A 27139-nucleotide genomic window follows, 5' to 3' on the forward strand; every position below is an offset into this window, starting at 1 on the left:
TAACCATGGAACATAAACTCAATTAACTCACTAATCAGATCATTAGTGCTAGTCTAGTCATTAACTCAAGAAATCTAGTTTGCCATAGTATGATCTCCTTTAGAAAATAAACAATCCCTTTGATTGTTGTCATGCTTAACTTGTTCTTTTAGATTAAATAATGTCATTTCAAACTTTAAAAATTACTGTCTTCTCTTTGTGAAAGAAGTAATACCAAGTGAATAAGTTGAAACTATTAGGAGCATTACAAATTCCTTAAGACTCTTTTCAAATCTAGCTTCCTTAGAGCCTAATAATGAGATTAGAACTAGTAGAATTATACATTCTCTTTGTTAAAAGCTAAATGAGATGAGCATAGTGTATACCACTATCAATGATTATGGTCTCCACATTCTATCACCATTAAAATATGTTTCATCCTCGAAACAGAGTAATTCTCATTAGAAACAAAATAGGGATCTATCTGAGTTATTAATCACTACATTTCTACTAACATAAAAACCTAAATGCTCGAAACTAAGTGAATATCATTAAAGACAATGTTAATATTTATTTTTGTTTAAGGAATATCACATAATTGTTATTAATTTTCATATAGATCCCTAATTTCTTTTTTGTGACGCATACTCCATTATTGAAAACCTTCGAAATGTCCATTCCATCAGTTATTTATTAGATTTTTCCATGAGTATATGACATGAGAGTGTGATGTGATCCCATTAGCTATGGAACACCTCCGAAATGCCCCTTCTGTTAGTATTTGTTGATTTTCTTGTTAAAATATATTATGAAGTGTTATGTGATCACTTTTAGGCAAGGTTCGAAAAATTGGGATTGAGATCGGGATCGACCTTCCAAAAAACGATACATATTGGTTGCTCAAATCAGATTGAATTTTTTTAATTACATAAAATTTTAAATATTATTTAAAAATGTAGTAAAATTTCTAAAAATTTAGAGAACATTACAAAAAATAAGAAAATAATAATTCTTCACATATGAGTATTAAAAATTAAATAAAAAGTTAAAATTTTGATGAATACCGAGCTGACTCTCGTAAAGTTTTGTGGTCTTTATCATAATCACTATAAATTTGTAAATAATGATGTCTTGGTGCTCCAAACAGTGATTGCATCATTTCATTTATATCGAATGGATCTTGTTTTCTCTGAGGAGGATAATAATCAACATGTGGATTTTGTGTCTAAGGATACTAAGGATATCGAGGACACTCAGAAATATAATAACTAGCATATGGATCATATGATGGCTCTAAACGATCAATACTTATTGATCTATAGTCATAGGAAGTAACATTCTAATAAAGATGTTGCTGATATATATGTACATCCTTAGTTTCTCTGTCTTCAATTCTTATGCCTTCTTGACTTCTCCCAGCAAATGTGGAAGGGACGAACTCACCACTAGCTGTATCATCAGGATCATTAGGATTATCGCTGGTACTAATAGTTATACTATCTCTCGCTACTGAACGATTTGTACTAACCTTTGTTCTAGTTGTGGTTTTCTTAATGCCTTATCTAATCATGAATTATTTCTATCATCTAATAACCTATCATTCATTTCTGACCCATAGAGTTAGAAATCTTCTTCATACAAAACATGATTTAAATTAATGAACTGATTATTTTGTCTTTCTAAATTTCTCCCTCAATTTTATATTATAATGGCAGAACACCAATTTATCTAATATCTTTATTGTCAATCGATTACATGTTTTGATTTGGATCAAAGAAAATGTAGTCCAAATTATTTCATGCTGTGATGAAGACAGTTTGACTTGAAATCTTCTTTATTATTAGTGTCAAATTTAGTGCCTCATATCTGTAAATAGACCACCATTCAGCTGGACTATTATGAGATATAGCAGCAACTTTAGCAGAACCAAATTGGCCAGCTCTTAATCTATATTTCTTCATCTGAAATATATTATTAAATATATTTTATAAAAATATTGAATATATTAAAACTTGAAACAAATAATTGAATATATTAAACCTTGAAACAAATAATTATAAAATTATTCAATTGAATAATAACTTACTTCTTTATCGTAAATGATTTGCTTATGAATGTCAGGCTCTAGTCTGCTGATTGCCTTTCTAATTCCTAACAAGACTTTAAGTATTAATGATTATTGATATTTATAGAGAATTAAAATCTTGGATTCAGAAAATATCATGTAGAAATTATAATTTAAAATTTGTAAGTATTCAAATTTCAAAATATTTTAAAAAATAAATAATTAAATTAATGCTTACCAACATCATGTATATCTTTATGTTGTTTGTTCTATCTGGAGTCAATCAACTTTCATCACTTCCTATAATTTTTGCCCATATTTGTTTTTTATTGACTCTTTTGCTATGTCGATAGCCTTATATAAGAAATCTATCTCAGACTTGTTGTCACTGTCTATAAGTCGTATTACCTTGACAAAGGCTATTGTAGTGAAAATTGCAATATTATATCAAATGCATTTTAAAAGCCATGCTTTTTCAAGCTTCACCAAAATTTTGATTTTTAGGTTTCATATTCTTAATTTTTTAGACCACTCTAGTGATATAAATACTTGTATAATCTCATCTTTATATCGCATTATACTCACCAATGTTAGAAAATGTGTGGTAAATCTAGTGAGGTCGGATCCGATAATCTCTCTACCACCAATTATTAGTCTAAGCAAATTAAGAACCCAACCATGATTTACTATTTAGATAATGTAAATACTCATATAATTTCTTCTTCATATCGCATTATGCTCTCCAATGCTAGAAAATGAGTGGTAAATCTAGTGAGGCCAGGTTTGATAATCTCTCTACTATCAGTTATCTTTCTAAGCAAATTAAGAACTTAACTATGATTATTTATGAAGTTTGTCAACCTCTAATCTTCATTTATGATTATATTAATTTTAGAATCTTTGACAATATCTTTCAACATGAGATCAAGATAATATACATCACATGATGTCCAATATAAATGTTATTCTTTTATTATAAGTAATTATCTAGTAGTCTTATAATTTGTCCTATTATTAGTAACCACTTGGACTATTATTTTTTCACCAATTTCTTCTACTATCTTATCGATCAACTGAAAGATATAATTTGCCCTTTTAAAATAAGCAATAACATTCACAGATTTGAAAATACTTGAGTACACTAGAAAATTAATTATATTTTTTTTGTTCTGTGTAGTCTACTCATCACACATTAGTATACAACTAAATTTATCCTAATAATTTTTAAATGTCTCAATATAAGTGTGAAGCTCATTTACTTATAAGTTAAGATATTTAATATCAATATCTTTTAAACTAGGAGGTGGAACACCAAACTCTACTGATTGTTTAGTATTCACCATGATGTGATAATAAGGGCTATCAGCTATATTGAAAGGAATATAATTATAGAAGAAAAATTTAGAGACAGCCCAACCAATATATTTCTTTGTATTTTTTTATCTTTAAGAGCTGTCTTGATAGTAGTCTGTGTATGACCCATTTTTTTTTAAAGATATGTATTAATCGGTCTAATATTTTTAGATTTTGTTGTAAAGTCTAGTACACTAGGAGTCCTAGAACTACTAGTTTCATATTCTCTCTCTCTACATATGAACTGATCTAAATTTTTGAAACCTACTATCAGATCCACCATTGTTTTTTCTCATTCCCTCCCCCCTTTGTGTATTTCTGCTTTTTCTATTACTTATTTGTCTCCTCATAATCATTCCTACTCTGTTCACTGTTATTATCATCAATATTTTTATAGTCATGCATTATTGACGAATTATTGACTATATTCTTTGTGCACTTTATTTATCCTTCTTTTTGCCTATTAGATAAGCTAACATTTTTCTTTTGATTTCCAAAACTAACTTAATTATAATTCAGAAAATCAAATTAAAAATATTTCGTCTCAATTTCAGCAAATTAAATAATTCAGAAAAAAAATTAAAATACAATTTCAGCAAATATTTAATCTCAATTTTCAGCAAATTAAATAATTAAAAAAAATTAAAAATTAAATTTCAGCAAATATTTAATCTCAATTTAGCAAATTAAATAATTCAGTAAATATTTAATCTCAATTTCAGCAAATTAAATGATTCAGCAAATATTTAATCTCAATTTTAGCAAATTAAATAATTCGGCAAATATTTAATCACAATTTCAGCAAATTAAATAATTCAGCAAACATTTAATTTCAATTTCAGCAAATTAAATAATTTAGCAAATATTAATCATAATTTCAGCAAATATTTATTCACAACTTTAGTAAATTCAGCAAAGAACAATTTGAATTTTGGAGAGTTATTATGTGGAAAAAATTAGTAAAGAGAAGAAAAAGAAGAAGAGATTAGAGAGAGGGAGAGAGAAAGAAAACAAAAAAGAAGTGAAAAATTATGGTGCAATGAAGGAGAAGAAGAAAGAGAGAAGAAAAAGAGAGTAAAAGAAATTAAAAAATTGAGAGCAAAAAATTTAATAAAATTAAAAAATTATATACCAGAGTTTATAGGAGTTTATTAGAGTTAGATCTACATCGCCGGAGTTTGTCAGACTTCGTTGAAGCTAGATCTCACTGTTAGAAAGAGTGAGAGTATGACGAAAAGGAAAAAGGAGAGAGAAAAGAAAAGAGTAAAGAGAGAAAGATAGTTTCTAGCTTAGGGACATCAATAATTAATGTTCCGTGTCAGATCCAGGTTAGATCTATAATGGATCTATCTTGGTTTAATCAAAACCGACCAATCCCGATCCTGGTCGATCCTAGTCATTGACTGGGATTAAGCCTTGATCAAGATTGGATCTGGTCGATTCTAATCTGGATAGGGATTGGCCGATTTGACGAACATTGTTTTTAGGCTCTTTAGGAACCAGCTAATCCTTTTTCTAAAGGAAAGAAAGAATGAAAAGTTGAGGAGAAAATTGTCATTTGATATTTTTTATTAATATTGTAAAAGGGGTGAGAGATTTTCTATAATTTAGTGGAGTCAATGTGTACCCAAAAAAAAGATGAGGAAATTTATGCAAATATGAGCAATAATTCAGATAGTGTTAGTGACTTAGTGTAATTATCGCAAAATATTATTTGCAGCATTTGGTTATAGAGGTTATCTTTATCATTGAATTTCTGTTAATTAGGTGGAGGACAATGTTTGGTATTGCAATAATTCCATCGATCCTGATGGCACTAGGAATGGGTTTCTCTCCTGAAAGTCCACGCTGGCTTGTCCAGGTTTTTGTTTGAAACTAACTAAAGATTTTGATTATTGTTGGGATTTATTAATGCTCATGTCTTATATTTATAGCAAGGGAGATATTCTCAAGCAGAAACAGCGATTAAGAAGCTGTACGGAAAAGAAAGGCTTGCTGACGTTATGAATGATCTGAAAGCAGGAAGCCAAGGTTCTACAGAACCAGATGCTAGTTGGCTCGATCTTTTCAGTAAACGCTACTGGAGAGGTAATTTGATTCCAGCTGATAGACTTGGATTTTGTACAAACAGTACTTTTGCTGCTGTTCTTATGTACTAGTTTACCTTGTCTTCCTTTAGCATCAGAGCATCATCTTTAATAAGGTTTATGTTCCATGATTCAGTGAACTAAGCCAGGAGAGAAATATTTATTAGCAAACTGGGTGCTTAGGAGTATATTCTATGTGACATATCTAATTCTACCTTTTCTTTTTAATGAATGTCCTTAGACTATTTCTACCTATATTTTAAGCACCATGAAATGCGCATTTATGTACCTCATACATACTGCATGCATGTGCTGATATATCATATATGAGAATACATGTAAGCTTTTATAAAAGTTGCCTTGTTATTGGTAAAATGCGCTTTAAAATCACCAGAGTTGGAAGTTATCTTGAATTTCGGCTTTTAAGCACATATGGAGTTTCAGTTGCTTACGATAATTTTGGCTTCGTTTTCTCCATGTTTTTGAGTTTTGGCTGGCCTGTCAGAACAAATTGGTTTTGGACATTAGTCTAGACACTCCTGAGACCGGTAGACTCATAGTTCTAAGCTAGTTTTGCTATTATATATCAGAGTTCCAAATATTGATTTTACTATTGATATCAACTCTTGGAAAAATTAATACATAGTTGACTGTATCAGTCATATCCATCGTTGTATCACTCATTTCTATATTGGTCTATATTTTAATTACCTAAAATCCTAAAAATGTTTTAAAATGTAAAAAAGATCCTAAAAATTCGGTAAAAATAATAGAAAAATAGGAAAAATGTTGCTTACTCACTTAAAGTAGGGTTTGTGGAGAAATTGATTGTCGACTACAGCCATGTTTCCTACGCAAAGATGATACTATCACAATCTTAAATTAAAATCATGACCGCCATGTATCTCAATACATTTGAAATACATGAAAACTTAATAAATAATTTCCAAGTCCATCATGATAAGAATTTAATATAAATATCTGACTCTAATAAATATGATCCAACAATAATGAAAATGACCAATATCACTACCAATATGTCTCCAATCAAATTGAATTAACTAAAATTTAAACCATAAAGACTAATAGAATTAAAAGATTAAAGAGGTAGATCTTAAGTAGAGGTGAGGTCCTAGTGCATCTTGTTCAGTTATTATTAATTAGTACCTGAAATGTTAGAAAATGGATCTCATGAGCTAACAACTATAACTTAGTGAGTAAATCCACTCAAAAACTAGAAAATCATTCTTTATCTAATAAAATATTAATCGAAGTTCAACAATTAAAAAAATAAGCAGTAAATTCATAATATGAATAATAAACATCAGCCATAAAGATGCAATTGATAAGCTAATATCATACTTATTATGCAACTCTTCTCAATTTTAAGAGTGCTATCTATCTCATCTTAGGACTACGCTTACGGATCCACATCAATAAGAAGTTAGCTTGAGATATGCTCGAGTTTTTTCCTTATAACTAATCTGGTTAGGGTCATCACTATGTGATAAACAAAAGCTGTCTTTTCCACTAACCGTAGAGAGATATTAAGGTCACCTTACAGAGACTCTCACTTGGGACCGTTCCTTAATCGTGTCAGAGTCATCTAAATTGATTATATACTAATCAAGTATAGGTCTATTCCTTGAACTTCAAGGTAGACTTGAGTCACCCCAAGGAGATGCACGAAGAATATTTAACTTGGGTCTGTTCTCAAGTCTCACCTACTACAACTCATGTCAAGAAAGTTACTCATGACCAATACATTGGCTACTTGCATGAAGAATAATATTTTATAAATTAATGTATGGCATGAAGTATAATACATCATAAAAACAATAATGATACACAAAGTATGAAGACAATATAATAAAGTTATAATACAAAATATGAGAGGGTAAACGTGTAAGTAAATTCCCATCCATAATGTGAGTGCAATTCTTCACCTAGATGTGAGTGCAATTCTTCACCTTCATCAATAAATAAACTCTTATTTTAATTTAACAACAACCAAAGTCGTTGAATTTAAAACTAATTAAATAATTAAAGTGTCAAACCTAGAAGGTTAGGGTGGGCTATGGGCTAGCTGTATGATACATTTAATTAGGATATTTTCTTATTACATTAGTTGTTTATTTTTATTAAAATAAAATTTTTATAGGTCGCGTTTGAACGCAGGAGGGATCGCGTTCAAACACCCTTGCAAACGCCTGCATTAAATTCGCAAATACAGAGGACGCAAAAAGTGCGTTCGAATGTGGTCGGACGCGTTCGAACGCCTGCATCATGGTCGCACATACATAGAATGTCTTTTGTGTGTTCGAACGTGATCGGGCACGTTCGAACGCGATCGGTGGGATTGCACTAGGATTAGTTTTAGTTATTGTTATTAGGGCTTTTGGCTAGCCTCTATAAAAGTGTGGATGACAGCCAAATCATAATGCTATTGGATTATCGATTTCTTACCTCCTAACTTCTCTCTATTCTCTCTTCCTCCTCTTTCTTCATCAATCTACCATCTCTACCGCTGGCAAGGTTTCTCTTAACTTCTAATCTCCATCGTCTGTGGAGTCCTCTCTTTTTTGGGATCTCGACCACTTCTTTCCCTTTGTCTTTATTCCTTAACAATCTCCACTATCTACTTTTATCTCCATTATCATCCATAACCCTAACATCCACTCCACCTATCACCACCACTATCACTCGCGTTATTTTGTGTTTCTGTCCCAGTTGCAGGTCGAATTTGCGAAGGGTGTAAATATGAAAATTGTAGATCAAGGAGTTACGGATCTAATCCAATTGGTTTTGTAATTTTCTGACTACAGGAGAATATTTGGTGAATATTTTTTCACGGTTGCGCGGACTGATTCCTATAATAAATCTAGATCTTGAAGGAATCGTTCCGTAGCCGATCTTTTGGTACTGTAGAACCCATCACAGCAGCCCACACATACTCCATAATTGGCTGGGCATAGGCTCAAACTGAACAAGAAAATGAGTTAGGCTGCTAGCTGCAACCCAACTAGCCTTCAATTAGTTGAGTTGGGTCGTCTAGACCCGAACCCGAACTTGAAATCCAAAAGGGTTGGATTAGGCCAAACCCAAGTCCGGTTGGGATTGATCCCTACCGAGCTCTCTTCCCACCCGATGGAAAAGAAGGAGAAGGAGAAGGAGAAGAAGACAAAGATGAAAACGAAGATGAGGAAAAAGAGGAGGAAGAAAGAGATGGAGATGCTGTCGGCAAATCTTGTCGATTACTCAAGAATGAAGGAAATTGCCGACGACTATTTGAGCCACGAGGACTCCACAGAAAGGCATCTAGAACATGAGGCCAACAGACAAAGCTCTCGAAGTAAAGGCGACGGCAACTTGAAGCTGTTGGCCGGCGAGCTTTGCCAAAATTGTAAATAGTTAGGTATTTATATTCTACCCTATAAAACTTAAAATTAATTTGCATGGGGTTAGAGAACACTCATCGGCAAGTTGAATTATGATCTTCGATTGCTTTGGGGGTGCTCCGATGGTGCCCCGGCACGCCATTCCAAGAATGTGGCTCTGATAGAAAAGAAAGAAGAGGAAAGAAAAAGGAAGAGAAGGGGGAGGGGATTTAATGCAAGGTTTGAAAAATTGGGATCGGGATCAAGATTGGCCTTTCGAAAAAATGATACGTATCGGCCGGATCGACCGTGTCGGTCGCGCAGATCATATTTGATTTTTTTAATGACAGAAAATTTTAAATATTATTTAAAAATGCAAAAATTTCTAAAATTTGTAAAATATGATAAAAAAATAAGAAAATAATAAATTCAGATATGAGCCTTAAAAATTAAACAAAAGTACTAACTCAAAAGTCAAAATTCGATGAACACTGAGTTGGCTCTCGTAAATTCCTATGGTTGTCATCATAATCACTATAAGTTTGAAAATAATGATGTCAGGTCTGGTACTCCAAAGAGTGATTGCAGCATATCATTCATACCAAATGGATCTTATTGTCTTTAAGGAGAATAATAATCAATACGTGAATCTTGTGTCTGAGAATGCTGAGGAGGATAATAATTAGCATATGGATCATGTGATTATTCCAAACAATGAATACTTGATGAACCATGGTTTGTTAGAGTTCGTTGGAGTGAGATTTGCACCGCTGGAGTTCGTCGGTGTTTGTTGGAGCTAGATCTCTTTGTTAGAAAGTGAGAGTGAGAATAAAAGAAGAAAGAAATGAAAGAGAGAGAGTGAGAAAAAAGAGTAAAGAGAAAAAAAGGAAAGAGCTTGGGGACATCAATAATTGACGAACCTTGGTTTGGTGTGTAAAAACCTCCATTTTAGAGTTAGGGTTTTGTTTTATAGGGGCAAATTCTGATTTTGATTAGGATTCACCGAGAAATTCCTGGCCGCCTTCTCCTTGTCGCAAAACAGGCAATAAATGAAGGGGTCGCACGTGCAGTGCACTTGATTTTTTTTTCTCCTTTTTCTCAGTTCTTACGGGTACAGCACTCTGACAAGAAGAAAAATAGAGAAAAAACTTACCTCATCGCAATTAGTACAGAGGACACCTCTCTAGAGCTTTAAACTTGCTTCCGGTTAGTTGGATCTACCTCCTATTTATCAGATTAACCTACAGTCAGTCGGATTTTGATGTTCATGTGTAGAAAGGAGAATTGGAAAACAGAATATCTTGCACATGACATTAATTGTGATGTTTGGTAGGATTTGAGTTGGATCCAACACAAAATCTGACCCAAATATAGCCTGAGAAAAGTATATATATATATATATATATACATAGAGGCATTTTGACTGATATGGCTTGCATACTGGCGAAAATGGCATAGTATTCACTGTAGATATGGATAGGCCTCCCCCCTGAAACTTCAAGCCATGATATCTATATAATATGCAATAAAGTGCTTACTAGACATGTGCGTGGCCTAATGTAATACATGCCGAATATTGTGAGATTTTACTTATCAAATGATCAGATATAGTAGGGTGAGTAACCACGTCTATTGAGTCTTGGTCTTTTTCTACTCTTTCCGATTGTCATAGTTACCTCCTTATTACACTAGATAGTCATAGGGTAACTTTCATTTTCTACTCTAGCTATATACTGTTTGGTATATGTAGAAGTTGTAGGCACATTGATTACAGGACTAACATTATTTGTTTGAAAGAATTGACAGTTATCTAAAATTTCAGGATGACCCATGAAATATGTAAAATGCTAAGTTTGTATGCCTGTATTGACAAGAGAGAGTTTTGTAGCTTTTGCTTTTGTTTACGTCAGATAATAGATGATCCCAAAATATAAACCGGTGGTAATGTTACCAACATAGCAACAATATATGTCTTACATATAAGTCTATAACATGCCCCCTTATGTACAACCCCTATGCCCCTCATGTGGATAGATGAAAGACAGTGCGGCCCGCTACACTGTACAGAAAAGATAGTAGAGAATAAGGATTAAATGGGGCTAGGCAAGATTTGAACTCAAGACCTTTACCCTCATGCGGATAGATGAAAGACAGTGCGACTCTCTACACCGCACAGAAAAGATAGTAGAGAATAAGGATTAAATGGGGCTAGGCAAGGTTTGAACTCAACCTCCAGATAATTGGACTTTGTTACCATGTTAAATAACCAGTTGATGCAAAGTTAAAAATGTCAAGTAGTAAACCAATAAAAATGCATATCATACCTTTAAGAGTTTGCAACCTTCTGTGGAAGTCTAGATAAAGAACTCTTATCCTCTTTTATGGAATAATTATTCCAGCAATATTATGTAACTTATATTATGAATCATTTTCTTTTTGGTCTATTTGTGCCTTGGAGGCCAAATTTTTTTCCTGATGTAGTCTTTCTTTCTTTTTTTTTCTTGAATCTTGACTGTTTTGTTTCTGAGCTACTTTATGATAAGAAGCTTTACAAAATTTTTGAAACAAATTACAAGAATAGTCAGTAAATGGAATTCCAAATTGAGATCATGAAATAGTACTGGAGTTATGGCAATCTTCATATGATTGGACAGCTCATAGAGCATGTTTACATTATCAATCTAAGTTGCCATAGTGGCATCTAATATCCACAAAGGATGGAGATCTTATCATCAGCACTGGAAGAAGGATTAAGTCTGAAAAGGTGGTAAAAATGGACAGAGTACATTACATTGAGAAAATAGAGAATGTTTTAACTTTCAAGTACCTAAGAGTAGTGAATGCATATTGAAGTAAGTAACTAATTTAACTGAGGCTTGAGTTAATAAAATACAAATGCTCCAGTGGTAGGCACTCAGCCTTACGGTTTTGCTTCATAATTTTGTATCAGGCAAATATTTATGCTATGTACATGTTAAACTATGTATTGCACATGGGTTGAAGTTTTGTTTGAGATGGGATAACATTGGGCAAAACTTATTAAAACTACCGAAACTCAAGTTAAGGCTGAAACCGGCAAGATTGCTGGTTTTGAGTCTTTTGACCTTGATTTTGGATCACTATTATTTGAAACCAAATTGTTTCAGTACAAATTTTCCTTTTTCTCTAGGGTCAAAAGTCAAAACCAAAAGCAAGATTTGAAATCATTGTACTGCATCTGGTACATATTGGGATCTTTAACTGAAGATGGTTTTATAGATTATAGTAGGGGATCATTAGAAAGAGAAAAATATTAGTAGCTAAAGGGATTTGGAGTATGTGACTTTAGAATTATTATGTGAGTGCATAAAATCTTGCTATCATTGAGTTCAGAGATTGAACTGTCAATAACTCGATATCTTTGATTATTACATAATCAACTCCTTATGATGAGCAGAAAGGCTTCTGTCTTTTTTGTTTTATAAAAGAGCTTATAGTCACCATTAACTTCTTAAAATTAGAAGAATCTCTTCAGCTGCTAGCCTGCTGCAATCTAGAGCATATGCAACCAATCTATATTATGGTAGGGGATCATTAAAAAGAGAAAAACATTAGTAGCTGAAATGGATTTGGAGTATGTGCATTAGAATTATTATGTGAGTGCATAAAATCTTGTTACCATTGAGTTTAGTGATTGACTGTCAATAACTAGATATATTTGATTATTACATAATCAACTCTGTATGATGAGGAGAAAGGCTTCTGTCTTTTTTATTTTATTTTTATAAAGGAGCTTATAGTCACCATTAACTTCTGGAAATTAGAAGAATTTCTTCAGCTGCTAGCCTGCTGCAACCTAGAGCATATGCAACCAATCTTTATTATAGTAGGGGATCATTAAAAAGAGAAAAATATTAGTAGCTGAAAGGGATTTGGAGTATGCGACATTAGTATTATTATGTGAGTGCATAAAATCTTGCTATCATTGAGTTTAGAGATTGAACTGTCAATAACTCAATATCTTTGATTATTACATAATCAACTCTCTATGATGAGAAGACAGGCTTCTGTCTTTTTTGTTTTATAAAAGAGCTTATAGTCACCATTAACTTCTCAAAATTAGAAGAATCCCTTCAGCTGCTAGGCTGCTGCAACCTAGAGCATATGCAACCAATCTAAGGAATAGTAGAGCTTTTTAAGTTTCATCATTTTCTACATGAGGGTTGTGAATGAAAGTAGTATTTCTTTTACATTAGTAGCTTATTTGAGCTTAGTGATGTGAATGAAAGTAGTATTTCTTTTACATTAGTAGCTTATTTGAGCTTAGTGATGTGAATGAAAGTAGTATTTCTTTTACATTAGTAGCTTATTTGAGCTTAGTGATATGCGAAAATCAAGATTTTCAACTCATATAATACATATTGTTATTAACTTATCACAACTAAAGGTCATCTGAAGTAAGCTATTTACTCGTTAAAAGTATCATTCTTCAATTTACAAGTCATACTTAAAATTGCATATATCCCCTTCTTTGTAGGCTGTCAATCACAAGGTCATAGGTGTAGTTATAGCTTTAAGAGGCTATTCACACAAAGTAAGGGTTCATATGCAATTTTAAATTTTTTGAGAATTACCAAATTTTAAAATTTAAATTTATTTTAGCCATTTATCCACAGTCCTCATCCTATAATTAATTATAACTAGTATTCTGTGTTATTCAAGACCCAACTAAATCTTTTCCTTCTCTGTTGATATTACATTCTGTTCTAGAGTTCACTAATTTATAATTGACACCTTCCTAACTTCATAAAAAGTAAAAACATGATTTCCAGATATTTTATGCACGGTGTTATCTAAATTATTATTGTTTCATTGTTTTCCCCATAACTGTACTTCTTTTCATAGGATGGAATTTCTGTACAATAAAGGTTGTAGTTAATAAACATGGAAATAATCAGTATAAACCTTTGTTTGTCCTGACATATATGACAACTGCAGTTGTGAGCGTAGGAGCAGCACTGTTCTTGTTTCAACAACTGGCTGGTATAAATGCTGTTGTATACTATTCTACATCTGTATTTCGCAGTGCAGGAATAGCCTCTGATGTTGCAGCAAGTGCTCTTGTTGGGGCAGCAAATGTTATTGGTGAGTATACTTTTGTATCTTATTCTACTTCTAGTAGTTTGAGTTTTTACTTTTCAACAATTTAGTTCTCCACACATTCTTTATTTTGCACTGAATCTTGTACTGTTACAGGCACTGCAATTGCATCATCTCTGATGGACAAGAGAGGAAGGAAAAGCCTTCTCATCACAAGTTTTACTGGAATGGTAGGATATTTTCTTTATCTATAATGTGTTAGCCATCATGATTGTTCTGTGTGGATGCTCTGAAAAAGTAACTTTTCCCCAGAATTATGGCTCAGCCACAGAACTACTAAAATATGAGATGGCTACAAAAGAATTGACAAATTTTTATATCGGGCTGTCAACCTGATAGGAAACTTTCTGCCAAATATGCAGCCAGAAAAATTAGATAATAAAGAGAGCACCAGAAAACCTAATGGCCAGTTGGTAGATTGATCTATTTTCCTTATTTTCCTTTAGTCATTGTGACATTGGATATTTTCATACATCTATCCAATAATCTTAGCAATGGTCAAGTAGGTGAGATTGTGCTTGTTATTTCCTTAGGACCTAGGCATCTCTAATGTTGGATAACCGAATGATCTAAAAACTCAACCTGTTAATACATATTGTACCTTTAGGATGCCCCCAAATATGTGGCCCTTATACACTGCACGTGGACAAGTGAAAGACATTAAGATGTGAGGCCCTCCACACTGCACAAGGATTGATAATAAAAAATAGGGATTAAATAGGGCTAAACAAGATTTGAATTCTAAACCTCTGGAGAATTGACTCAAAAGTTTAAGTTGTTAAGGTAACAAATCAACAATGCATATCATACTTTTAAGATCTAAGCACAATGATCCCATGCAATTGGGACTAAAAGTATGGACATGGAAATTAGGACAACAAAACCCTATTATTAGGTTGTTCAATATAAAAGGAGATCCTTAGCAGTGGAATGCAATGTATCGTTTACAAATATAGAACTAATGAAAATCATTAAAACCTTATTGAGTTTGGCAGTGTGCAGTTATCAATCAAACAAGATATCTACAACTAGATAATACCCTAATAAAAAGGGATAAAAGCAAGATCTTAAATGCCATCGGGATGGGGTTTGCTAGTGGCCTATAGGCATGGCAATGCTGTTCATGCATAGTGCCATGCTGACATGCATATGTTGTATGGCCTAATAGTGCTACTTTCTTGTATCCTGCTGGAAGGATATGTGCGTTTGTGACACTTGGGTCTTTTGATACAGGTGCACAAGACTAAAAGGAAATAATTGCAGGATAATTTGCATTTAATGTCCTATCTTTTCACGTATTTACAGTTTACATCCTGCATTTTCAACATTTGTAAATCACACTGTTTTACCAAATATTTACAGAATACATCTTGTCATTAAGGCCATTAACTAAACCTAATAAACTCCTAGTTTAAGGTAACTAAAATAAGGACACTACCAAGATACCCTAATCCAACCTAAATTCACTTTCGCATCATGAAACTCGTCTCCTCTACAACTTAAAACACAAATAATTATTAAAAAATGAAATATCAAACAAATAGAATCCAAGCTAACAAGCCAGGAGCAAATACGTTGTAGATTAGGTGCTAATAAAATCTATGGAGGAAACGTGTTGAGCTGTAATGGGTCTCATCTCTCTCCTCTTGATACATGTTTCAATAGATATGTATCAGCTTGGGAGAGCTATAGAAGGAAATAAATGAAGAATGGGGAAAATAAAGTCGCATTTAGGATCAACATTGAATATCAAGGTGTAACCTATGGACTAGTATGGTTGTGTATAAGAGTAAACGTGTCTGACTACTGCTCATGTTAATTGCATGTGACATTTTATGATTGAAAAATATAACGGAAACTTAATGGAAAGGGTATTTGAGATATTTTCAATAGTTCAGGAGGTTTATATGTCAAAAAAAAGTTTAGGGAGGTTATGTAGAAAAGTGATAGTTTGAGGGGTCTAAATGTCATTATCACTATATATATTATATAGATTATGTCACGACCCAAAATTGGAATTATGACCAATCATGTACCTCAATACACTTGAGATACATAAAGCCTTAACTAATATTATTTTTCAGTCCCAAAATAATAAGAATTTAATTATGAACAGCTAACTCGAATAAATATAATCCAATAATAAAGAAACACTAATGTCATTGATAATGTGTCACCAATCAAATTGAAATAACTGATCGTTTAGAATAAAATGTCTAATACAGCCTGAAACATCCACTTCCAAAAATTCACGTGTTCTTCACGTGGAGCATGTCCACGTGATTCCCACGTGATCGGTCAGTGAAATAATCTCACCGAGTATCTGAATAAGTCAAGAAATACCATAATAATCCAACAAATAATCCTGAATTATAATATCACAGGCCTCAACAAGCCTCTAGGAATACAAGTCCATCACAAATTTGCTAAAACATAAATACCCTCGCAGGGGCTAAGTCCAACTGAAATGATAGAATAAACAATGCTAAAAATAAGGAATGAATCTGCTACTCCTCGATGTCCGCATCCTCTATAATCATCTCTGAAATATTTCCACCAAAAATGGCGGTGAGCACGGGGCCCAGCAAGTAAAATCTAATAATAATCTAAGAATATTACATGATAAGTAAAATGCAACTCATAACATGTCAGGGAAAAATGTACATTATGACTTTTAATAGCTTTCATCATTATAGCTTATTTTACATAGAAATCCACACAGGAATCAAGTCACAATAACATATCTCACATAGCATCATAAAAATCGAGGAGGACTAGTCAACTAGCGGTATTATCGCCCATACATGCCTGGCGACGCTGCATATGACCGGTTGTCTGTGGCCATCAGACTAAGGACCCCAGTCGTAGGCCCATCAACACCGTTCTAGTAATTATCGCACAGAGCGAAATCATCACATACGGCTGGTAAGAGCACACAGCTCAATAGACGCCCTGACCCTGCGTCCTCGGGTACCGCTAGAACTACAATCCCTTCCTCTCAATCATCTTTTCTAATATCATACTAGTCAAATCTCCAACTATGGCAGTATAATCACCTGAATGCTCCACCTGCTACCGACCTCAAATGTAGGCCGCTAATATGATACTATATAATATACACTCTACCCCTAACCTCGGGTTGAGTAGGTAAAAGAGCACTGCCTAACTGGGACTTGACTAATAGTGATACGTGCACGTGGTGCCATGACTTCTATTATTTATTTAACATAATCATCACAATAACAGATATTATAAACAATCATAGAGTCTATCATACATGTGCATTAAGTGATAAATAATACAAGTAAGAACTGACATGTAATTAAATGCAAATATGTGATGTCATATAAGTTTCATAAGAAAACGACATTTAACTATCACAGGTAAGATATGACATAAGCATGCATTTTTAAAGACTATTATAAAATTCTACTCGCCTGGGGTATTTCTGGAATCCGTCTTACTCTCCTAATCAGTCGGTTCTTTTTGAATTTCAAGATCCTTCCCGCACAATGCTGAATCTAATAATTTATAAATAAAATAGACATAAAATTAATGGACTTATAAACTAGCCATCTTGTTGTGTATATATTTAAGTTTGATTCTCTAGGTCCGAGATATTATTTGTCCTAATTAAAATAATAATGGTCATTAGAGCCGTTCACATTGTAAATGTGAAGATAATTGAGAAGACTAATAAATTCAAATACTATTTTGATTTTGTATAGTCTCTAATTTTATTAATAACATGGTTGAGAAAAATTATAATAATTACAATTTAGGTAGCTAACAGAATTTAAGAAAAATAACAAACTCAAAATTAATTAGACTAGGGCTAAAAATGTTAAAGATTGGGCTGAGTTCAAGGCCCAGCAAATTAAGTGAGAGTGAGAGAGAGAGAGAGTGGGTTGCAGACCTACCTGCAGCCCACTAGACCAGAGGTAATGGACTGGGCTCAAGAGCCCAGTCTAGCAGGGTGAGATGGTGGACTGGGCTCCAGAGCCCAGTCTGACAACAAGTAAGGAGGTGGGCTCCCGTAGCCCACCAGAAACCAAGGGGAGCCCAGTCCACCGAGACCTAAAAAAATGAAAGGGGACTGTGGACTTGGGCTGCAACGCAGCCCATGCCACAACCCACAGAGAGAGAGAGCGGTGGGGGCCCAACCTCCACCCTCTCCTCATCTCCTTGACAAAGAAGGAGAAACAGAGGAGAGGGGTGTTGCTGCCGGTGATCATCGTCACCGGCAGCCCCCCCCGGCTCCAGCAACTTCTCCCCAAGTTGACTAGTTCGACTTGGGCGTAGGAGTGGATAGAACCTCCGACTAGTGCGGCCGGAGGGTAAGAGTTGAGGAACTCCATGGCCGGCGGCCATGGAGTTTTCAACTCAGAGCTAAGTGGGCTCGAAGCCCTCTTCTCGGGTACCCACCTCTTTCAAGTGAAGAGGTGGGTCGGCCGAGGTTGACGAGTGAGGCCACCACCACCGGTGGTGGCCGCTGGTGCCAAAGAAACCCGGCGGTGGGAGGCGACATGGCATCGCCTCCCTCGCGCCCCGTGGGTACCTAATTTGGGTACCTACAGCAAGGGGGAAAAACAGGAAAACTTCCCAAACCGGTGGGTGGTCGACCCGAGGTCGCCGGTCGGCGTATTTCTCCGATGAAAGAAGACGAAAATAAAATCCTAATTACGCATGCTTAACTAGACTATTTTCAAATTGAAATAAAGAGGGGATGAAGGCTAACCTGACGATCGAGGTGAGGGGTTTTGGTTGGCTGCCGGTGCTCCGGTGACTCGCTGCCCATGATGAAAACTTCGGCAGCTCGAGAGAGAAAAGAGAGTAGGGAAAAGCGAAGAAGAGAAGATTCCGAAAAAAAAGAACTCGAGGGGGGAATTGGGTGGAGATTAAATAGAGAGGAGGTGGAGAGGGCAACGGAGTGGAGTTAACTCCACTTCGGCGCCCTTCTCTCCCACCTCTCGCAACTAACTGCGAGAGGTATTAGTTGCGAGAGGTGGGAGAGAGGGAAGGAGTCAGCGCACGTGCTTAAAATTTTTTTTAAGCGGTTAGGGTGCACGCACATGGTGCGTGCGCTTAAATTTTTTTTTTTTTTTTTTTTTTCAAGTGTTACACAGCCGATAGACAAAATAGTAAAATCGTAAGTGAAGGTGAGGCCCCAGTGCATCTCGCTCAGTCGCCACGCGGATTAGCACCTGAAATATTAGAAGAGGAAACCTATGAGTCAATAACTATAGTTCAGAGAATAACATAACTTTACATAAATATAAGTCCAATAATATAAAATGCTAAGCCTGCTTATGATAACAATAATAATGTCATCTCTCACCTTGGGACTGTGCTTGAGGATCCATATCAACTATAATTCACTTCTATATGCACTCGAGTCTTTTCCTTATAGTTAATCCAGTTAGAATCACTAAGAGGTATCACTCACTATGTTATAAACTCACCTTGTCTTTTCTACTAACCATAGAGAAGGATTAAAGTCACCTCAGAAGATTGCTAATCTAGCCTGAGACTGTTCTCTAAGCACGCCAGAGTCACCTAAACGGATCATATGTTGATCAGGTATGAGTCTGTTCCCTGGACTGATCTCTAATCGTATCGGGGTCACTTAAATAGATTATATGCTGATCAGGAATAAGTTTGTCCCTTAGATTTCAAGGTAGTCTTGAGTCATCATATGGAGATGCACGAAAAATATCTAGCTTGTGTCTGTTCTTAAAGTCCTAACACGTATTGATTATATTTTTTCACTAATATTATTAATCATATAAATGACTATATGTACTAAGTATAACAATATAGTAGGTCATATATTTTGCACACAATATAATAATGCATAAAAAATATAATAATGTATTTGCACACTAAATTATACGTGATTTGATAAAAAACATAAAATACAAGACGAATAAATAAAGTAAATACGTAAGTGAACCCACTCACTTGTGTTTAGGTGAAACGACTAAAATTTTTGGTCCATGGGTTAAAAAAAATCACCACATTTAATAATAAATAAATAATATATTTCAATTTAACTAATATCATGATTTCTAAAATTTAAAACTAATTAAATTATTTAAGTGGGCTTGTTTAAGCCCAAATTTTTGGGCTGGGCTGTGGCTGGCCTGTCCGTAGCCCACCAAAACCCACTAAATAGTTTGGGCTTAGGGCCCAAACTTATTATTATTCATGGGCTGGGTTGTAGTTGGCCTGTAGCCCACCCAAAGATTTATTTAAATGGATTAGGCTTAAGGTCCAATCCCACTAATTTTAATAGGTCGGGTCGGGTCTTTTGGATTCGAAATCCAAATCTGAACCCAACTAACAAAAAGGGTTGGCTCGAGCCAAACTTGAGCCCATCCTGCTTCCTCCTCGAAGGGGTTGACAACCAGAGGAAAAGAAGGGGGGAGAGAGAGAGAGAGATCGGCGATCACCGCCATTGGAGGTCCATCGATGGTACTTGACGGTTCCTCACCACCACAACCTCATGCTCGAAAAGAGAGGTCGGATCGATCGTCGACGATTGAAAGTTAACTTCATGGCCGATAGCGATCCGAGCCATGAGGGCTCCAAAGGAAGTACCCATGGAAAGAGGCCGACGATATGAAGCTTCTGGAAGAGGAGCGATAGCAGCACGAAGCCGCTGGTTGGCGAGCTTCCTCGACCCACAAATGCCCAAATAATTAGGTAAATCTTTTCTAGCGTATTTAATTTTTAATTAATTTTGAGAGGTGGGAGAGCACGCACCGACGAGTTGAGTTGCGATGTCTGATTGATTCGGCATTCTGATCCGAGGACATGACTTCGATGAGAAATAGAAGAAGAAGATGGGAGAAAAGGGAGGGAGGAGGGGGGTTTGGCGTGAGTCCTCCCCCAATTTAGGTTAAGGTTTGATTTATAGGGTAAATCTCGCTTTCAATTAGGATCCGGCTGAGGATTTCGCGGCCTCCTCTTCCTCGTCGCAACACGGGTGAGAGAAGGGATCACACGTGCATTGCGTGTGAGCCCTTTCTCTTTTTTTCTTCTTTTTTAAGTTTTTAATTTTTAATTTTTTTTCTGGTTCTCAGACTACTTTTACTGTTTACATTTGATTCCATGAATTGTTTATTTCACAACATTTTCTTTGCCATATGTAAGAAAAGTACCATGGTAACTTGCTAGAAGACATATAGAGCCACCTGTAGTTTTGCTTGTTTTAAATTATATGCTTTCCATCTTTATTTTTATTTTTCTTTTTTAATAAATATTTACTATATTTCATCCTTTAATTTCCTAACATAATTCTTGAAGGCTGCTTCCATGTTGCTCCTTTCCTTGTCCTTCACTTGGAAGGCTCTGGCCGCTTATTCAGGAACTCTTGCAGTAGTTGGCACTGTACTGTAAGTAGTGGTTCTTAGTACAGCTTATTAGTCTCTCTCTTGTGGTTTATTTCTCAAGGTCTTTGAACTCACTTGATATTTTATAACCTTTTACAGGTATGTTCTGTCTTTTTCACTGGGAGCTGGCCCTGTACCAGCTCTTCTGCTTCCTGAAATATTTGCCTCCAGAATCAGAGCAAAGGCTGTCGCTTTGTCTCTAGGCATGCACTGGGTAAGTTCATAGTTTTGAACTTGTCAAGCTTATCTGAAGATAATCAATTATTGTTTAAACTATCCTTTTCCACCATTTTCCCTTAAGTTTTCTGAAATTTCTTGGTTTTTACTATATTATTAAAATTGGCATCTTTTTCTTACAATCAACTCTTTTGTGAATATTTGACGGAAATACATCACCTTGGTACTCGAAGAAAAAAATCTTCATCTCGTAAAAGCACCTTAATACTTGAGTAGGCTGGGGAGAAGGTTTATTCCTCACACTAGTGAGGCATAGCATTGTTTTATCTTGAGAAATTTTGTGATTCTATTTCACTATGTAGACAATTGACAAACCAAAAGAATGGTGTTGTCAAATTGATGCGCGAATTTGAGATTTTTTTCTCAGTTTTCAGTTTTCCTATATTTCAAGTTCCCCAGCTTTCAAAATGTCTTAGTGCTAACTTGATGATCTCTTAATGTTTTCTGGCCCAAACTGATTGATTATCTGGATGCCGTGGAGTATAAACGTTGAGTTTTGGATATTATAGAACATTTTGTTTTTGTTTTTTCTTTTTGTATATATCCTTTGAAATTTCATTATTTGCTTGTATGCCCATGTAAAGTTGATATTTACATGTGTACCCTCAAAACACAATTTTTTGCTTCTATACCTTTTAAAATCTTTATTTTTCTGAATAGGTACTTCTTGGAGTTAACTAACCATTAAATTTAAATAATTTAAGTATAAAAAAATAAGAAATATTTTTATTGTAGTTAAGGGTATTTTTATCTTTTTTCTATTAAATTATTGAAAGTTAATGGGAAAAGTAAACGGGATGATATCTATGTAAATAACATGTTTTGAGGGGTATATATGTAAATATCAATTTTGGAGAGATATACAAGTGGACATGAGAGTTTTTAAGGGTATACACACAAGAAAAAAAAAAATCTTTTGTCTTTCAGTCACTAAGGGAGAATGAAGGCTTGAGTTTAACATTGGTCTTTTGTACAGGTATCCAATTTTGTCATTGGCCTCTACTTTTTGAGCGTTGTGAACAAGTATGGAATCAGCACGGTCTATCTAGGATTTGCAACTGTCTGCCTTCTTGCTGTTCTGTATATAGCTGGCAACGTGGTGGAGACGAAGGGCCGATCCCTAGAAGAAATTGAGCGAGCACTTAACCCTGCTATTTGATTGGCTTCTCAGCGCATGCAAGTTCTACTTGTGGAGGAGTGCAATCAACAGCAGAACTTTGATCGGAAAACAGTGAATAAGTGGAATTCTTATGTTTCTATGGTGTTCAATCAGAGTCGAATAAAAACCCAAAATGATGGAGACTTGAATTTTCGTGAAGTGGCTAATACCTCAGAGACTAGCAATTCTTACATAGGATTCTGGATGAGGGTTGAAGACATGTTGCTGGCATTGCCAGCATCATTTTGTAAGTTATAAAAGTACTTCGCCTCTGAACTTTTTGCAATTAGATGTCAGCAGTTATGCAAACATCATTTTTGCTTGAGAAAGTATTTGCTATATTCGAACTGGAGAAAACAAATGAAACAAGTGCTTCATGTATAACTGACCTCACGCTTGTCGGGTGCAACCATTTTTGATGGTCTGAAATGATTTTGGAGGTTAGATACGTCCTGACCTAGGATTGATGAGTTCAAGGATCTACTTGGAGCAACAAGTTATACTTGAAGCATTAGCCCCTCACCTATCCAGGGAGTTCAGTTAACTTCTATACTACCTGCGCTATGCTCATTTTGTAAACATGCATAAGAGAGCTAACTTGTAACGATTGAAGTTATTATATTATTTGGTTATAAATCAGTATAATAGTATAATTATTATAATTATGTGACATAAAAGTAGAGATATTTTAATAAACAATTAAAACATCTTTTATGATGAATGAAAGAGGAGAGAGGAGAAAAAGAGAAATTTTCGGAGGTAAAACGGTAATTAGTAAATATAAAGATATTAGATAAAAAAGGATAGTAGGAATTAGTAAGCTAGTATTGAGATAAGTTGGTGTTTGATTATTATGCTTACTCCTAAGTGAACTATGGATTTCACTGACCGATGAGCTTGTCAAGATGGTTTTACATTGATTATCTCAAAAAATTTCTCAATCTTGTCTTTGCCTCAGACACTTTTCTGTCTCATTTTGTTTAGAAATACGGGAAGTCAAGAATTCTGTATCAAAGGAGCAGATCACTGCCGAAGATTGTCCATTCTATTAATTTGAATTAACTAAGCGACTATAAAATAGTACCGGATTATGCGCCAGCTATCGGTCATTAGCGGCTTCCATTTTAAGAGCCATTTTAATTTTTAGACGTGTTAAGAAATCTTAGCCACTTTACGTGCACCTTAATGGCGGCATTAAGAAAGGCAGCTGATTGTGTACAGGAATTGTTCCATCCGGTTTACATTACTATCTTGGCAGCCAATTAACTGTTGCCAACTATTCTTCCTTTTTCTAAATCAAAAGGTAAGGAGCCAAAGCAGCATCAAGGCACAAAATGCATGTGAACTCAAGCATACCTAAGCCATCGCACAAAAAAGTATGAAGATGTTAACCTAAAAGTATGTTGTTGCCATCTCTCTTGATAAGAAAATGAGTTTGTTATTTGGAATCTATCTCAATAATCATATTCTAAATGCTGAGGCTTTTAGCTTGCTCTAGTGCCTTCGGCAAAGCCCATGCTTTAGCGAGAAAACAATTTCTGACACATGGGAAAACAATTTCAGACATTCGAGAGGGTTTGCACCTACCAAAAGAATGCCAACTTTTTTTTTACGTTATAAACAAAAGGAATCATCGGGGAGCATTGAAAGCGATGTCGCCTCCAATTAAATTACACGTGGTCGACCAAACTGTTCCCACCTTCATTAAGAGATAAGCATGACTTAGAGATAAACATAACTAATAGATTAACATACTTAAGAGATAAATATGACTTAGAAATAAAAATAACTTAGAGATAAGAGATAAACATCCCTTAGACAAACATGATGATAGGGTATGGTACCAAATTGATAGGCTTTGATACCAATGATAGGTTACACAACAATCTTTCAAGATCTGGATTTATTACAGGAAACAGTCCGCCCAATCGAAGAAAAATATTTACTAAATATTCTCTCGTAGTCAGAAAATTACGAAACTAAGTGGAATCGATCTATAACTCTCGGATCTACATTTTTAGTATTTATGCCCTTCGCAGATTTAAACAGCAACTAGGATAAAATTACAATTTAGTGCAGATGATGATGGGTGGAGTGGATGTTGTTTAAGTGATGAAGACGAAGGGGAAGGAGTGGTCCAAATCCCAAGAAAGAAGGAGGATTCGACAAACAAGAGAGATTAGAAGTTAGAAGAAACCTTACCAATTATAGAGGTGGTAGGTTGGTGAAGATGGAGAAGGGAGATTAGGGTAGAGAAAATAGAGAGAAGATAGGAGGCAAGAAACCAATAATCCAATAACATAATGATTTTAGCTGTCATCCACACCTTTATAGAGGCTAGCCAACAAGCCAAAACAACAATTATTAACCTTAATTCTAAAAGATTCCTACTGATCACATTCGAACGCACAAAAGACATTCTCTGTCGATGTGAACGTGATGCAGGTGTTCGAACACGTATTTCGTGTTCTCTGTTTTTGCGAACCTGATGCAAGCGTTCACAAATGCGTTCGAATGCACCCCTAATTGCGTTCGAACACGACCTATAGAAAATTTATTTTAATGAAAACAAATAACTAATGCAACAAGAAAAGACCTTAACTAAAGTATCACATGACTAAGAGATAATTAGCCCCTCTTCCAGTAATGGCCAATTTTGATACAATCCCCAAAGCCTTTCTCGCTTGAATTGACCTAATTTGGCTCAGACGACTTCAAAATGATAATATCAAGTACTGTTCATATAATCATCACTTGCAATTTTGTACATAAGCAATAACTAGTCATATGATAACAAATTGCATATTAAAATCAAGCAACTTAAGTGAATGCCAAATGCAATAATCAAGTCAAGTGCATAACATATAAATCCCAACTATTTTCCCCTTGTTTTTTTTCCTCAGAAATTGACAAAGAACCAAAAACTAAGTAAAAGATAGTAGAAAATCTCAAGTCATAAAATTTAATGCAAAATCTTCAAAATATACGCATCAAATCATATAAATCCTTAAAAATCTCTATGTTACATCAGAACAATTTCATTCTATTTAGTATAAGAGTTGCATTCATATGTGTTTTTTTAAAAAATAATTGTATGGATGTATGAATACTCAATATGACAAGTCCCCCATAATTATGAAATCAAAAGTGAATAAATGCACAAGTGTAAGAAAATATATATTAAGTAGTGGACTAGGAAACTCCACACAGAAGTTAAACCAACTTAATTCACTTGCACTCACAATTATAACGAGTATCATTTCAATTTTTCATTCATTTATCCTTAATTTATTGAAATAAATATTTATTTAGTGCAATGATGACTTTCATACACATATTAAATAATATTTTCTGTATGGCACATTACATTACTTGAATATTAATTAATAATAATATATATATATATATATATATATATATATATATATATATATATATATATATATATATATGTCTATGTCATATTGGACACAAATAAGATGATTTTCTCACACAACATGTGATAGCCCTATTTATTGGTTTAATGAATGACAGAAGTAAAATGTGAGAGACACTAAATTAATGGTCAAATAGAGAGAGTCGCATTAATTGTTTAGATAACTTAATTTATACTCTTGAATAAGTGCACACTCCAGGTTTAAAACTCGTTAGCTGTAATGATAAAAAACTTAAGGGTGAAGCACACCATCTAAAGATAATATGCAAACTACTTGCACAAGTCACTAAGTAAATGGATCTCATAATATTGTAACTCACCATCACACTAGTCAATCACATCCAAAGGAACACATCAATCTCACATAAATTCATAAGAATTGTGGCCATGACTCTCATGAGGGTGAGAAGTTCAGTGTTGACATCATTAGATGGCCCTCAGAGATGTGGGTGAAGCTTCCCTTCGGCTTTGCTCGTACGTGGGTGGAGGTGTGCCGCTCACCCTTTGTTCCAACCACGAGTCTCCTCTATCACGATCTCTTCTGCCCTCCTCTGGGTTTGACACTGCGAAAGCATGCCAAATATCTATTACTCTAATACCAAATTGGTATAAACTGTTTAAAGGTCTGAATCATTTCAACATCAAATGTGGGCTTTATGGTTGATCAACTAGGGCAAGACATAGAATATGATTTCGATAGCGAAATTGGCCATGTAAGTAAGCTAAATTTAGGAGGAGAATGATAGGAACACGTTGATGGTAATGGTTTTGGTAAAAAAAGTGGTTTGATAGATGATAACTATGAGTAAAAGTTAGGTGGTAGTTTAGGTAAATTGCGGAAGCAGGTTAATAGAGTTTGTGGAATACTTGTGGGTGTTGTTGAGGGTGAAAAAATGAAGGCGGAGAAGTGGGT

The 27139-nt window shown here is 34.6% G+C and overlaps 1 protein-coding gene across 2 annotated transcripts in view; it reads left to right on the forward strand.

Moving 5' to 3' along the window:
* LOC140765381 (plastidic glucose transporter 4) overlaps positions 1–23404 on the forward strand; it is a 47811-nt gene extending 24407 nt beyond the window's left edge. For both annotated transcript variants that reach the window (XM_073104440.1, XM_073104439.1), the window contains exons 8-14: positions 5165–5258; positions 5332–5485; positions 13839–13985; positions 14097–14170; positions 21309–21397; positions 21494–21608; positions 22608–23404. In XM_073104440.1, the coding sequence (XP_072960541.1) occupies positions 5165–5258; positions 5332–5485; positions 13839–13985; positions 14097–14170; positions 21309–21397; positions 21494–21608; positions 22608–22790 (856 nt within the window). In that variant the 3' untranslated portion in view covers positions 22791–23404. The remainder of the gene's footprint in view (positions 1–5164; positions 5259–5331; positions 5486–13838; positions 13986–14096; positions 14171–21308; positions 21398–21493; positions 21609–22607) is intronic.
* Positions 23405–27139: the final 3735 nt, after the last annotated feature.

The sequence above is a fragment of the Typha angustifolia genome, chromosome 8, assembly GCF_048772165.1.
Source record: "Typha angustifolia cultivar Huaian chromosome 8, ASM4877216v1, whole genome shotgun sequence".
Lineage (NCBI taxonomy): Eukaryota > Viridiplantae > Streptophyta > Magnoliopsida > Poales > Typhaceae > Typha > Typha angustifolia.